The 14,290-nt window shown below is 44.4% G+C and overlaps 1 protein-coding gene across 6 annotated transcripts in view; it reads left to right on the top strand.

Annotated features, from left to right (window-relative positions):
* The window catches only part of RASAL2 (RAS protein activator like 2), a 618,546-nt gene that overhangs the window by 334,453 nt on the left and 269,803 nt on the right, over positions 1-14,290 (top strand). Inside the window, exon 1 of one of the 6 annotated variants that reach the window (XM_069231555.1) lies at positions 225-537. The exons of the other annotated variants lie outside the window; for them this stretch is intronic. Coding sequence (XP_069087656.1) covers positions 525-537 — 13 coding nt within the window. The 5' untranslated portion in view covers positions 225-524. Of the gene's footprint in view, positions 1-224; positions 538-14,290 lie in introns of those variants that run through there. 6 annotated transcript variants of the gene reach the window in all.

The raw sequence follows: 14,290 nt of genomic DNA, 5'->3' as shown, positions 1-14,290 counted from the left end.
CAGGTGGCAGGTTCACTTTTGCCCGTGTGGTGTGGGTAACTGGAGGACTGTGGTGTGTAATGCTTGCTGCCGAGCCGTGCCTGTTGCAGCCCACCCGGGAGTCGCGCCGGCCATGCGGTTGAATGGATGTTTTGTGTTGGCGAGGCGCGCCGAGCACCTCCCAGAGGTGGTGGAGAGCGTTGTTCACTGTGTGTGCAGCCTGTCCCCCGTGTGTGGTGTGATCTGTGTGTGGTTTGCCTGCCCTGGCGTTGCACGCTGGCCTCCCCTCACCCCGATGCGTTTGCAGTCCCCAGACCCGCTCTTCGGTGGACGGGCCGCCCTGAGCCCTATTGTTGAAACGCCCGCCCTTCCTGGCAGCCCCTGTTTGGCTTGTGGCCTGGGTTGGACTGGCTCCCGGTGCCGGCTTTGCCGCATTCCGTCGTGTGAGCTGCCTTCTCGCCGGTGGAGCGGGCCTCTGTGCACAAACAGAGACTGCTGGCGAGCGGGAAGGCCGCAGTCTGGAACCCGGGGCCACAGGGCCCGCCATGCACGTTCCAGGTGAGAACAGCGCCAGATAGGAGGTCGCGTCTCCTGACACCATCCCATGCGAGAGAACCGTACCACACCTGAGTACCTCGGCTTTCTGGTGCATCCTTGTTTTTTTTTTTTTTTTTTCGTTTCTGTATCTCGGGGGTACCTCGGGGTTCCCGTTCGTTACTGTTGCATTGCTAGATCTGATTGGACCCCTCTCTGCGTGCTGGGATCTTTTCTGATCCTGCGAGGCAGTCCGCAGGCACTTTAATTGACTTTACTTTTCCTGAAGGCACCTTAAATTGGTTGACCAGGCGTCCAGGATTTGCCGGGACAATTTATTACCAGACATAATACTGGCTTTAAGAAGTGCGTTTTTTAAAATGTTCTTAGTGTCTCTTCTGTAATCCTATGCTGATGAGCGCTGTCATTCTGTGCGCTCAGTTGAAGTAAGATTGTAGTCCTATTTTTTGGAAATTTCAACGTCAGTTGGCTATACAATTCTGGTCATCCCGCAACCTCAAGTGTGTCCTGGTTACATCCTGATGCTTTATCATGTCGCAATTGCCACCTGAAGGCACTTTGATCGCAGGGCGTCTTGGCGCCTTCTCTGGGCCCTAACTGGTTCTTATTGCCCTTTCTGAGTCCCACGTGCACTTATTCCTACTGCGACCGAAGGGTAGCTTAATGTCGACTCCGCGTCTTAGGGGGCTCCTTGATTATCCCACAGGCTCGTTTATCCCCTCATTGACCGGTGGTTTCCTTGAGGTCCCTTCTGTATTCTAGGCCTGCCTTGCTAACCCCGTCTGCGCGCCCGTAGCACCGTGGTGAAGCCTGGCGCATGAAGATGCCCAAGAGAACCAAGTAATAAGGATTCTCTGCACTTAAAGCAGGTTGAGGATGGTGTAAAACAAATAATAATAATAATAATACAAAAAAAGCGTTCATTGATCGACGAAGGAATAGCCCTACTGCCATTACTTAAAATGTCTGAAAACGCCATTGAGGACCGGGTAGGATCTGTCACGCAGCGAGGCGCCTTTGCATTTCATACGTTTAAGAAGCCAAAAAAATGAGTACATTTGACTAACTGCACTTGTAAACGGCGCACACTGTACGACTGTGCCGCTCGGCGCTGGTGTTACAAGGCCCACCTAGCCAACCAAACACTAGGTAGGTTTTGAAATAGCAATGCCAAGAGGCCCAGTGGTGTAGTGCGCGCTTTTCAAGTACAATCAGCGGTACTCACTTTCTTGACGTCTGGTCGAACTGAGTAATATGTGGAGAATTCATGGCAGGTCATTGATATCCGATCGGCCCTCCACCAAAGCCCGCCTACCAGGGTGGGATATCTCTTGAAGTTCTCACTGGCCGGGAACTTTCAACAGCCCAGGGGCTAGACAAGCGACCACCAGCCTACGGCGACCGAGTTCTGCGAGTTTTTTGTTGTTGTTGTTTTTGTTTAAATGGTGCATTCACTCGCAGTGCTTTTGTGTGCTTTCCTTTGGCTCCTGTGTGTACGTGCACGTGTGCATACTCTGCTGCTCCTTATGAAGGTGCTTTAACTCCTGCTTTTATGTTGTCTCACCAAGGTTTTTGTTGCAGCTCCTGGGGCGTCTGGAACGTGAGTTTTTGTTGTTCGGTACTGTTGGCAAGGAGTGGTCCCTCATGTGCAGGGTTTGTGCATGGATGTCAATTCACCAAAAGGCCGGGGTTAGCAGAAGTGACATCACACGTCATGTCATCTTTACTTTCACTCCCACGCATGCTAACACAAACACACAGTCATTCATAGTCTTTTACATGAGCAGACTCTCACCCGCAAGCATGCATACAACATACGTTTAAATGTTTTTTAATTTCCTAAGCTACCAATGAGGATCTCTTTCCAGCTAATTGCACTCCATTTTGTATTACAGTAATGGCGAATAATGTTTTTCACTATGTGTAATAAAAAAAAAAACTGAATAAAAACAAGTGGCGCCCCAAGCAACGTCCATAAGGACGAGCTGCCCTTGTGTTCTGAGGCAGTGCCGGGGTCGCAAGGGTCAAGCTTGTGGTCACAGTTGCGATCTCTAAATGATGTTTGTGGGGTTGAGGTCTCAGTGGGTGGTAGCATTATGTGCTGGCTAGCTCTGTGCGGTTAGTGTCTGCACAGTGAGTGAACATTGTGACTGCCCTTTCACGCATAGTGCCTGTGGCTTTGACACTTCATTTTCTGGTTACTGGGTGATAGTCGTCAGTCCCAGCAAATGGGATGTTTTGCAGTGTATGTAGCATGTTGTGTAGTTGTACGTCTACAGCAGTTTTTATCTAGGGTGGTTAGATGAGGAGAGACTAGCCGCCTGCCAAGCAACTTGGGTGTTGCAGTTTGAATCCAACTATATGCAAATCAGTCAGTGCATGGTGAGCAAAAGAACAATAGACTTAATCCAGATCTGTGACTGCGGGTGAGTGTTTGAAACATTTCAGCACTCTGTCCTTAATCTTGTTGCTGTGTGTGCCCTAATTGGCCTGGGTATGCCCAGAGGTGGGTCCCTTCCTCACTGCGCCACTGGAATTAAGCTGGTCTAACTGATAAGGGGTGATACCCCGAAATCGGTCCCAGGATGCTTGTTTCTGGTTCAGGGAGGACCTGGCTTGGCAGTTTGGGCTGGACTGTTCCCTTTGGGAGCAGTTTCAAGACTGATTTGAATATGCTGGTTCAATACTGGGGTGGCATGGCGAGCAAAAGACCAATGGATTTATCCCAGATCTGTGACTGCGGGTGAATGTTTGAAAAGTTTCAGAACTCCACCCATCATCTTGTGTTGCTATGTTCACCCTAATTGGCCAGGCATGCCCAGATGTGGGTCGCTTGCTCACTGTGCCATTGGATTCAAGCTAGCCTGGCTGATGAGGGGGAGATTCTCAGAAACTGGTCCCAGGATGATTGGTTCCAGTCCAGAGAGGACCTGGCGTGGCAGTTCGGGCTGGACTGTTCCCATGGAGAGCAGGGTCAAGGCTGATTTGCATATGGCTGGGTCCAAACTGGGGTGGCATGGTGACCCAAAGATCGATGGATTTAACCATGATCTATGACTGGGGGTGAGTCTTTAAAAAGTTTCAGAATTCTATTCTGTCCATCATCTTGTAGCGTTGCTAAGTGACGTCCTGTAACCCAGACTCCAGAATCTCCACAGGAAGTGATATCGCATAGTTTTGACCCTGATGATTTCACAAGAGACTTAATTTGTTAAGAACCCCATTGTTGCACAATTTAATAACACAACAGTTACTATCACAAATCTTCTACTTCCGGTTACACCTGAATTTTAATTTGAATGTTCACATGATATGCAAGGAAAACATCATGCATTTCTCTATTTGTTGCATCAAAAATGTATTTATGCATAGTGGGAGTTATAGTGCCACAAAACAACACTGGGGTCTTACATTATTTTCACCACAAACTCACGATTTAATGGTTACCTTAGTGGGTGCCAAATGGAAAATGTTTTAATAAATCTGAGAAAGACACAAAAAAATATAAGAACACCAGTTTTCACCACCCTTTTGGTTTAGTATCATTCGTAAGACACTGCCACTTTTGCTAAGCATAGTGGTTAAGGCTTTGTTTAGACGGGTCATTTTTTTCATATAATACCAATAATTAAACTGTCAAGCAGTTTGAAAAAGTACATTTTTGTTTCACTTTATTCAAAAGAGTGTGCGTTGCTTTGCTGAATGTACTTATTTTACAATACTGAAAGGCTAATATCTCAGGACCTGCAAACAAACAAGCTGTGCTCACCAGGCCACTGTTTACAATGTGTTCTTGGCACTGGTTGTGCCACCCTGTGAGGCAGTTCCTCCAGCCAAGGGTGGCTGCTGCTACCTCTGGTTACCCCTAGGTGACATTCATGCATGTCGTCTTCCTGTTTCTGTGTAGGCACTTGTGAGCCAGGTGTATGCTTTGCTCATGTACGTGAGTATGCTGTTCTCTTGCTTGTGTGTGTACCTGGGTGGATGTGAAGGATGCTTGTGAACTTCTGCAGATGTTAGCAGCCCTGCTGTTAATCTGTGTGCACCTGCTCATCTGCTTACTTTAAAATACTCAAACAAGACTAGCAGCGACATCTGGTCCCACGTCCCAACTGCTGGAAGAAGCATATACCCGCCCATGTACCCCTACGGCTTGCATGTGCGTGTCGGTTTTAAAGTACATAATCTGAATGCTCCTTTGTGTTTGTCTGTGAGAGAACCTGCAGGTAAATGTAGGTCCCGTGTGTTGTGAACATGTGTACGTGCATGATCTTATGCTGTGTGTGTATTCAGGCTGGGGGAGTTTTGCTGTTGATACTAGAGGTGTGCGACATACTGATAGCTCGATGCGGATGCCTGGGGCTGGCTCATCTCGATGCCCTCTTGGACGACCCTCGTCCCCAAAACGATCCAGCCCTTCATGTGGTTTGAGCCGCCACCCAGCTGTATCCTCATTCATCTAGCAGTAAAGACTAAGCAGTCACCTTTGTCGAACCGGCCATGAAAAAGAAAACCTGGGGTCAATCTCGGCTACCCTGCTTGACCAAATTGTGATCCTGGGCAAATAGTGCACCTCCTCTTCATTCATTATCACATATGAAGGCACCTATAAATAAGCAAGTTCAGGATGTGTGCAGTATAAAAAGCTCTTGTTTGAGTTAAGACAGTAATGCAACTCCATCTATATTGAGAATCGAGGCCACATATAGGGTACACATACCCGCTGACTTGCCTTACTTTTAATAATTGTCTTTTAAAGAAGTGACATCATCTGAAGTACTATTGTGAGACCATTCTACATGTTAAAAAATATACTTTTGTAAATTTTAAAGAGACATTTATATTGGACCCTGATTTCTGCTTCATGAGTAACATGCCAGATGTTTTCAGGGCGCAGCTCATGCACGGGCTCTTAGAGCCCTTCCAGGTCCTTGGCTCAGGTGGGGATTAGCTCTTAGCTGTGTGGCTCGCCTACCTCTAGTTAACACAGGTGAAGTGGCCCCGGGATGCACCTCTCAGCCACAATTGTCCGTGGCCGGAAGTGGTGTGTTGAGACTAACTCGACAGTCTACTGGTCCTGGGGTTTGGGCTGGACTGACACGCACCTGTAGCTCAGGCCGTCTCAGGGCCCGGGGAAGGGCTGGCACCTTTGAACCCTGAGATGTTAGGAAACACCCCCACCGCCCCGGTCCTCCGAGACATCTTTTTTGACTGTGCCTGCCTTGTCCTCCACTGTCTGATTGGTAAAGACCTGTGTCCTTTTCAGAGTGTTGTGACGACTTGCTCTAACATAAACAGCTGTTTTGTTGGTTCAGCTGCACGACTTACGCATGCGTTGCCACAGCAACACGTGAAACAAACCACCTCATGGTGTAGTGGTGCTCTCCCAGTCAAGGAATCCAAGGCAAGCCTTTCTGAGGAATGCAGCACTGTGTGTGTGAATGAATTTATCTGAACGGTCTAGGCCAGGCTTTTGCAATGAGTAGCTCGTGAGCTGCTGGTAGCTCTCCACCTACCTGTAAGTAGCTCTTCTGTGTGCAGCCGAGCCTACTAAATTAAAAGCAGTTGCTTGATAGAATTAATATATCTATACCAAAATTGGAACGCAGGTATTCAAGATGAAAATGTGTGTATTTTCAGAACTCGTAAGGTGATGTTTGGGAAAAATGTTTGCCTTTGTAAAAAAAAAAAAAAAAAAAAAATGTAAAGCTGATATTTTAGTGAAAAATCATGCAGCGTAGTGAGACTTAATACTCCTGTTATTACCTTGTAATCGGGGGGAATTACAGCTACGGCTGTTATGTATTACCTTTGTAGAGGCATTCCAAATTATCAGTAACTCTGGATGATATTCATTGAATGTTATTAGATCTTATTGCACAAGTGGTTGGAGCCCTCTGGGCTTGGTTATTCAGTTTGCTATATGTTTCTTTAATCTCGGCTGGTTGTGATCTTCGTTGTCAGATCTGGCATAGGGAGAGCTTTAGCTTTCTCACCTGCCTTTTTTCCAAATAATTCATATTAATAATTCAAACATGGACTTTAAGTCCGCTCTCTCCATTCAACGATCTGTTCAAGGGTCATTCAAGTGGTACTTGTGCTCACACACGGCACACGTATGGCATGGCGCAATGTCAGTCCACTTCATTGATTGGCTATCTTGCAAATAAAGTGACCTTATTTTTCTATTATTCCGTGTGCACTTACACTTGAAAAGGAAGCCGCACATTTCAGTGTCTGGGCTGGGCTACTGCATTATATTTTTGGATAAGATTATTTGGAAAAAATCCATAGCAACTAGGCAAGTTCTATCGCTTAAGTCAATGTTCATTTTTAGCTTTGGTTGGAAATCAGTACCTCTTGTATTCCCTCTTTTATAGAGGTTATGTTTGAAGGCCCCGATTTCTTTGTGGTGTCCTTAGGATCAGGGGGCTGGTAGGCTCTCTCCGTTGAGAATGAAGAATAAAGGATAAGTAGGGATAGGATCTGCTGATTATGAAAGAGCATAGAGTAGGTTCTGCTCTTTCGGATTGAAGGACTCAGAAGAGCAGAACCTGCTGCGTGCAAGAGAGCATTGGGAGAGCAGGGCCTGCTGAAGGTCGGAGGGCAGGGGGAGTGCAGTCTGCTGAGAATGTAAGGGCATAATCAGAGTAAGCAGAATCTGCTGAGCATCATGTGGCGAGAGGACAAGCTGCTGGGAATCCGAGCGCCTGGACAACAAGAGTTACTGACAACTAATCATTCAGCGAGAGGAGAAGCTGCCGAGGAACAGCAGGCATTGGGAGAGCTTGAGCTCCTGAGCATCGGGGCACTGAGAGAGGGAGCTCTGGAGCTACAGAGGAGCAGAGGGCAGGCGCTATGGACGAGTGTGCAGAAGCAAGAACCATTGCATGAACGTCTTTGTGTAGGGGTCTATTCAGTAGCAAATCGACGTTTAGCAGAGGCCGTTCGTTGAGAAATGAATGATGGGTAGGGGTGTGTGAAATTCATGCCATTTGCTTACGTGTAATTACACTAATTATGCATAATCGTGCAAAATGCAATTCCTCCATTTTAGCTGGAGATATATCTTTGCAGCATTGCTTGGCACAAGGACGCCTAAACAAAAGTACAACAATTAGCTGCCATTCGCATTTATTTGTTCCTGTGGTAAATTATTACCTTGAATGGTGCGAAATTAAGCAAAGTGACGTAATGGTGTAATTTTAATTATTTGATGTGACTCAAAATTTGTGAAATTATGTTAATTAAATCGGCATAATTTAAATTTCAGCCAGGTCTAATGATGAGGCAGGGCTTCTAAATGGATGGGGGCATAAGGGAATTGGGGTACTTCTTACAAGATTGCAAAGATAAGAAGTAAACTGAAATTAGTGTATGCTGCAGCACGAGAGGTAACACTTTAAAGAGAAAAGGTTTTATATAAAAAAAGGTTTTATATAAAATTCCAAAGAGCTGCTGACAGGATGGACGGGAAGATGGAACTGCTAAGGTAAAAATGTGGAAAAACAACACGGTGATGGATGGATTGGTCGAATCAATCTTGGCCACTGGCAAATGCTCGAAGCTGCATCCCACCCATCGTTTTTCACCCACCGTGCCTCAGTTTGGACCCAGGCATGTACAAATTAGTCTTGACCCTGCTCCTCAATATAACAAGCTAGATCTTCCCTGAACCCGAACACAAGCAAACTTATTGTGTCACCCTAAGTGCGAAGGGTGGTTTCCGTGCACACTGTCACTGAAAACAAGTTGTACCTGGCTGATGAGCCCATAACTATGGCAAAACTGGTCCAGAGCTGCTGGTGTTCTTATTCAGGGAGGACTTGGCTTCGCAGTTTGGGCTGGACTGTTGCTTATTGGAGCAGGTTCAAGACTGATTTGCAAATAGCTGGCTCCAAACTGAGGTGGTGTGGTATGCAAAATAACAATGGATTTGGATGCGGCCCAGGGTGATTAACAATAGCTGAGATTAATTTGGGAATTCCATCCATCACTGTTTTGTATATTTATTGAGATAAAAAAGGGCAAGTAGTGTGAACAGGGACTATTGAGGAGATGAGGTGGAACTTAGGGAGCCAGGGAACTTTTGGTGGTTGAGACGACAGAAGAGCAACATGGAGCTGCTATCTCAAGAGACGTGGGAAAGCAAGGGGGAACTATTGAGGAAATTAAAGGACACTTCTGTTGGCATAGCGGTAAGCAGGGTAAATGGGAACTACTGAGGAGATGGGTGAAAGCAGTGTGCGGAACCAGTTTAATATGAGATAACAAAGCAGGTAGCGCACAAACAGCTGGGGAGCAAAGGGAAAGGAGGAGAAGCAGGAATTGCTGAGAAACAGCAACAATACTAGATCAATCAATTGTAGACACCAAAAGTGAATTTATTAGAAGTCGCATTGCTCTTTTTTAACCTCCTCAGATGGAATTTTTTGAAACTGTCAATGAGTTGTTTAACGCTCTCAGTATTATAGTGTACTATCTCATCTCTCCTCAATCGTTTTAACATTACCTTTAAGTATGAAATGGCAATATGTACTGCATAATCAGTCTTAAAACTCTGGAATGGGACTATAGCTCCACAGGAGCGATCAGCCTGGTTGCAGCAAGACCATTTCAAAGCACTTTCTTCACATATCTCTGGAAAATTAACTCTTCCAAGTAGAATCTCGGGGTTGCCCACTTGAACTCTTGTCCAGCTACAGGACTATAGTCCCTGGCAGTTTATTCCCCTGTTTGCAAGACAAATACTGATTGCATCCGTCACTAACTCTGAACCCTCCCAGTGCTTAATTTGAGCTGGTGTGTGGCAGTGCTGAGCACAACACTTAACTTTTAACACAACTACTTATGACAGTCTACCGCATGGTGGTGGTGTTTCTCTATTGTTAAAGTTAGCTTATCAGCAGAGTGTTTAACAATTAAATATACTTTGACAGCTTTAGGTAGGCTGAAATAATCTAAATTGTTAAACGTGTAGGAGTGTGCCAATTAGTAGTTATGTTGGTGCTGGCAGGGGACAGTGGGTGGTGCAAGCTGTAGTGGTGTCCTCAGAAATACTTTTGGCTTTGGTACTTACATTTTTACAAATTAAGCACTGGCAGCCAGTTAAAACGAAGATTATTTCCTGCTTAAAATTGCCTTAAGCAGATCCCACCCACTTGCCACATGTCAACATCTCTCTTTGCTTCCCTAACCAGTGAAAACAGTAGAGAGGGTGAAAATATAACTGTAGGCCTTTATTGGAATAAATAACATCTTGCATTTTTCACAGGCCCCAGCTTTGGACTATGGAGAGGAAAGAAGCACTTGGTTGCATCTTAAAAAGCACATGTGGTGAAATAGCTGCTGGTGAAGTGAGAGCTGTAATCAAATCTTCACATAGTTTTTAAAGCGCTTCAGGGTTTGGGCCCAGTTCCCCTACAAGACAGACTCCCTACGTTCCTCATCTGCTAATCTTATATGTATTGCCAAATTTAGGAAGATACGACAGGACGGGCATGCATTTACAGTTAGAGCAGCCCAGCTCTGGAACAAGCTTCCTGCTTCTCTCAAATCCTCAGCTGATTTATTTCACTTTAGAAAAGTCTTGAAACCCTGCCTTTTTAGTAACTTTTTGTATCTTTATTACTATTTGTGTGGCTGTTTATGTCCCAGTAAAGGCTGATAGTGCCGGGATGCCATTTTGTTGATAGTGCACTTAATAAATGTTTTAAAGAAATAAATCGTATAAACTGGGGCAGTCTTGGAAATCACATATCTTGGCACCTACAGCAAAGGATGAAGTATGTGCGGGATGCCAGCAACGTCTTCCACAATCAGTAAAATATTAGCACAGAGACAGTCTATATAATTTTGAGTTGTAAATACCTGTAGCTATGCCCTCTCACCCATTTTAAACACCTTTCTGTCCCTTGAGCCATCTTCTAGAGCTCAATATTATCGAGTTTTACTATTACGTATGTGACACTGTGAGTACATTTAAATTACCCCTAGTGTATTGTAGGACCAAACCAACGTCTTCCCTGCTGTTGCTAAATTTAAATGGACGGTTCTTGACATGTCAAAACCATATGGCTTAAAGATGGAAATCTAAGTGGTAGTACCTGGTTTAACACATGGACCATGCTACTTAGAACCTGCCTCTGTGTTAGGCACTGTCCACCTTATGTGCATCTTGGGGAAAATGCTAATCTTCCACAGATCAGGAGTGTTACTTGTAATTGTCATTTTGCATCTGAGACTACTGTGAATAATATTTCCAAGCTTGACCTTCTTCAGAAAAATCTACTGGATTTTCAACTTTGCAATTTATTGAATGGATTATCCATGTATAATATGCTTTGGTCTTCTCGATAGATTGCTGCAGCACATACAAAGTGCAAAAAGGGGATCAGGAATCGATGAGGAAGAATGGAAGGAAAGGCAGCGGCAGGAACTGGTGACTGGGTTTTAGAGAATGGGATAACAAAGAAGGAAGAGGATACTTAGGGAGAGGGGAAGAAAGAATTGGAATTAGTAATTCTAAAGAGAGATGGGTAGGTAAAGGGTGAGCATGACTGCTGGGGAAAGGTGGAAGTCTGTTTCAACCTGCATGAAAGTTCCTTGGTAACAGCGGTATCTCCACTTTGTAATAGCACCTTCCGTTCAGTGCTTAGGGTCAATTACTTTCACACAATATTCTAAGTGCATTCTTCGTTCACAGCACATTAGACAGTAGGGGTTGCTATAGAAAAGAGGGCAGTTGCAGCATAGAGCCCCTATGCAGGTTGTGGGGTCGTTCCATTTTGAAGAGGTCTTTGCAACTCTTTCCCCAAACAATACATGTTTGTGTTTATTTATAAAACATAAGAGTAATTTTAGAAACTGCTAGACTCTATACCTACTTCTAGCCTATGTAGATATTTCCAGTCATTGCCACATGTTATTTACACTTCACCAAACCCTAGAGGCCTTCTCGGCCTCAGTGGGATTATGGATTCTCTCCCATGGTCCTGTCTGATCCAAAAACCTGTAGATCACCAGTGTAGGTTCTCCTTGGAGAGCCTGGCTTAGAGGGTAATATCCCACTTCATCCAAAGCAGGGGCCCAAAATAAATGTAAGGAGAGGGTCATTGGACAGAAAGGATTTTTCCTCCTTGACCTGTAACTGTCCTAAGCCTAGTGCCTTAGTGCTTCCATGAGAGCCCTACAAAGACATACCTATGAACGAACCCCTCGGGAACTGGAATTAACTTTGATATAGGAGCACTCAGCCCCTTCCATTCTGCCTCCTGTGTCCCATTTTGTAACCTGCGAGTTGCCCTCCAGCGGTGACTCGTGAGTTCCAAAATTGACCAACAGACATTTGCCACTGAATACAATTTTTGCACTTTTCATACTAGGCCAAAGACTGAATCTCAGTGCGGCACGTGCCTCGAGAGACGAATACCTATCTTTTAAGGCGTGGTCCACTGGTGCCGTTCCTTCCCCTACTCATTGCGAGAAGCCAAAGACCTGTTTAGCCGGCTTTTAAATGCCTCCTTGTGGCACAGAGCCGTTTTTTTATTTAGAACATTTATATAATGCAAACCCAGATAAGGGGTGCTTGGCTGCCGAGTTTACTCGGAACTTCTCTGGACAGATAGAGCACCAGTACCTAGTGCAAAAAAGGTAGTAACCGGAGGCATAGAGCGCAGGGTGGGGTGCATTTCCTCGCTCCCAACAACGATTTACCTTGTGAGAAGTGTCCATACCAGGCATCTTCATCGTGGAACTCCGTCGCAATCCAAAGTGCAGTGTAACCCTGTGTGAGCCCTTTTCTGTTGGGTTCCAGCCCTCTGTCGCCATTTTGATTTGCTTTCAACAGTCTTGCTGAATCCCTTGGCAGTGATAGGAGATCAGTAAACATCTCTGTGTGAATCGTTTGCCCATCTTTCACTATGCAATTCCTTGCTTTCAGCTGCTGTCTAAAATGCATTTTGTATGCCTGTGCTTGAACCCCAGTTCTGAACTACTGTATCATTCATCTGATCCTTAAATCTGTCTCATTTAACTTCTAAATCTATCAAACGTTCTTGTTCTGTGGAGTATTCTTTTTGCACTGTTTGTCTAAATAAGAACCCTAACAGTCTCAAGAGAATAAGACAAAGAGGTTTTAATAGTAAACATATCCCAGATAGTGCTCTGTTTGTTAACATAATAACTACTACTGATGTATGAAAATAATTAGTGCTTGCAGGCACCTATTTAGGACGTGTGATTTGGCTATTTTCCTGGTAATGTGTGTGTTCCCCACCTTGATGGGGTAGTTGAACATGCCTACTCCTCTTTAGCATGTCTGCTGATGCTCACCTGGTATTGGGTGTCTTCTTAGTATGGGAAGTTGTGTATTTTGTCAGCCATTGACTGCTTTAATATGGCTGCCATCTTAGTCTTGAAAGGTCAACATGTCTATTGTTTTTTGCCTTACCGGGGTGCCAGTTTATTATGGCAGGTTGAGTATGTTAGCTCTTCACCTTGTTTAGGTCACCAGCCTGTTTAAAGCAAACTTGCCTTTTCACTGCATCCAAGATATCACTACAGACAGAGTGGGTACTGTTGGATGAACTATACGTTACCTTCTTTGTGAAATGAGTCCCCTCATGCACTACCATTTGAAGGCGAATAGCTTTATAATATTAATTAGGGTACTAATATTAGCTTGGTCTCAAAGCATTCTTGGTGTGAGTAGACTGTTCTTCCAAAATCACAAATTCCATTAAAGGTTATTTAAACTGCCTTGAGTGAGTGCCATTCGTGTGAAACTTTGTGGAAGTAATATATATATATATTTATATCGTGTGTAATTCGTCTTATGTTTTTTTTTCCAAATCATACGTTTATTCTTTTTTCAGTGTTTATGTTGATTTGTTTATATATTGCCCAGTGCATTTCAGTCCTTAAAATCGTTTGTCTGGGGGAGATGTGACTTCTATACAACTATCATGTCAATGCTGTGAAACAAAATATTACAATTAAATTTAGAAGAAAATGCATTTAAGTAGGAGTCCACTATAATAAAAATGAGCTTATGTCAAAATGCATGCATTACGAGTACTTGACACAGTTATATTACAGACCGCGAGGTGCGTGTTTGCATCTCCACCTGGTGTTCATGGGCCATCTTAAGTATCGATCCTAAAGATGTATTGAAATCTACTCCAATATTGTGCTGTTGATGAACAGGACTGAAGTGATTGAACAATGCACATCTAAACAAGCATCTTTTTGGAACAAAGTATTGTTTCAATGTCTGAGTGATATGTGCGTAGATGTTGAATGAAAGCTTTGCCACTGACAGGGTATGGTGAGTATTTTGACCCTGATTACATCTATTTGTTAACAGTTGTCTGCAGATCTTCTGGAATTGTTTATTTGTTAACTGCTATAATTCCAAATAGCAGTACTAACTAATGTAGCCTGAAATGTTGTCCGGGTTTTGCTCTGCATTATCATGATGATCGCCATCGGACTGTCTTCCATAGGATGTTGCTGGTAGCTGCACTGTGAGGGCTTGTGACAATGAAAGAGATAACTTAGCTGTTTTATCCTAATTGCACATTCTCAGCGCCAAGGAAAGAACGTAGGTGCCACACTTTGAGCTGATTTAACCACCTGGCAGGTCTCACACTGCATCTAATTTACTCTGCGCTAGTCTATAGCACCATATGTCTATTCTGTGTGTGACGTGATTGTGATAAAATTCAATGGGATGAATGTATTATGTTATCTTGGC

This window comes from Pleurodeles waltl, chromosome 4_2, assembly GCF_031143425.1.
Source record: "Pleurodeles waltl isolate 20211129_DDA chromosome 4_2, aPleWal1.hap1.20221129, whole genome shotgun sequence".
NCBI classification, from domain to species: domain Eukaryota; kingdom Metazoa; phylum Chordata; class Amphibia; order Caudata; family Salamandridae; genus Pleurodeles; species Pleurodeles waltl.
The sequence above is the reverse complement of the archived record's forward strand: the minus strand, read 5'-3'. Positions and strand labels throughout refer to the sequence as shown.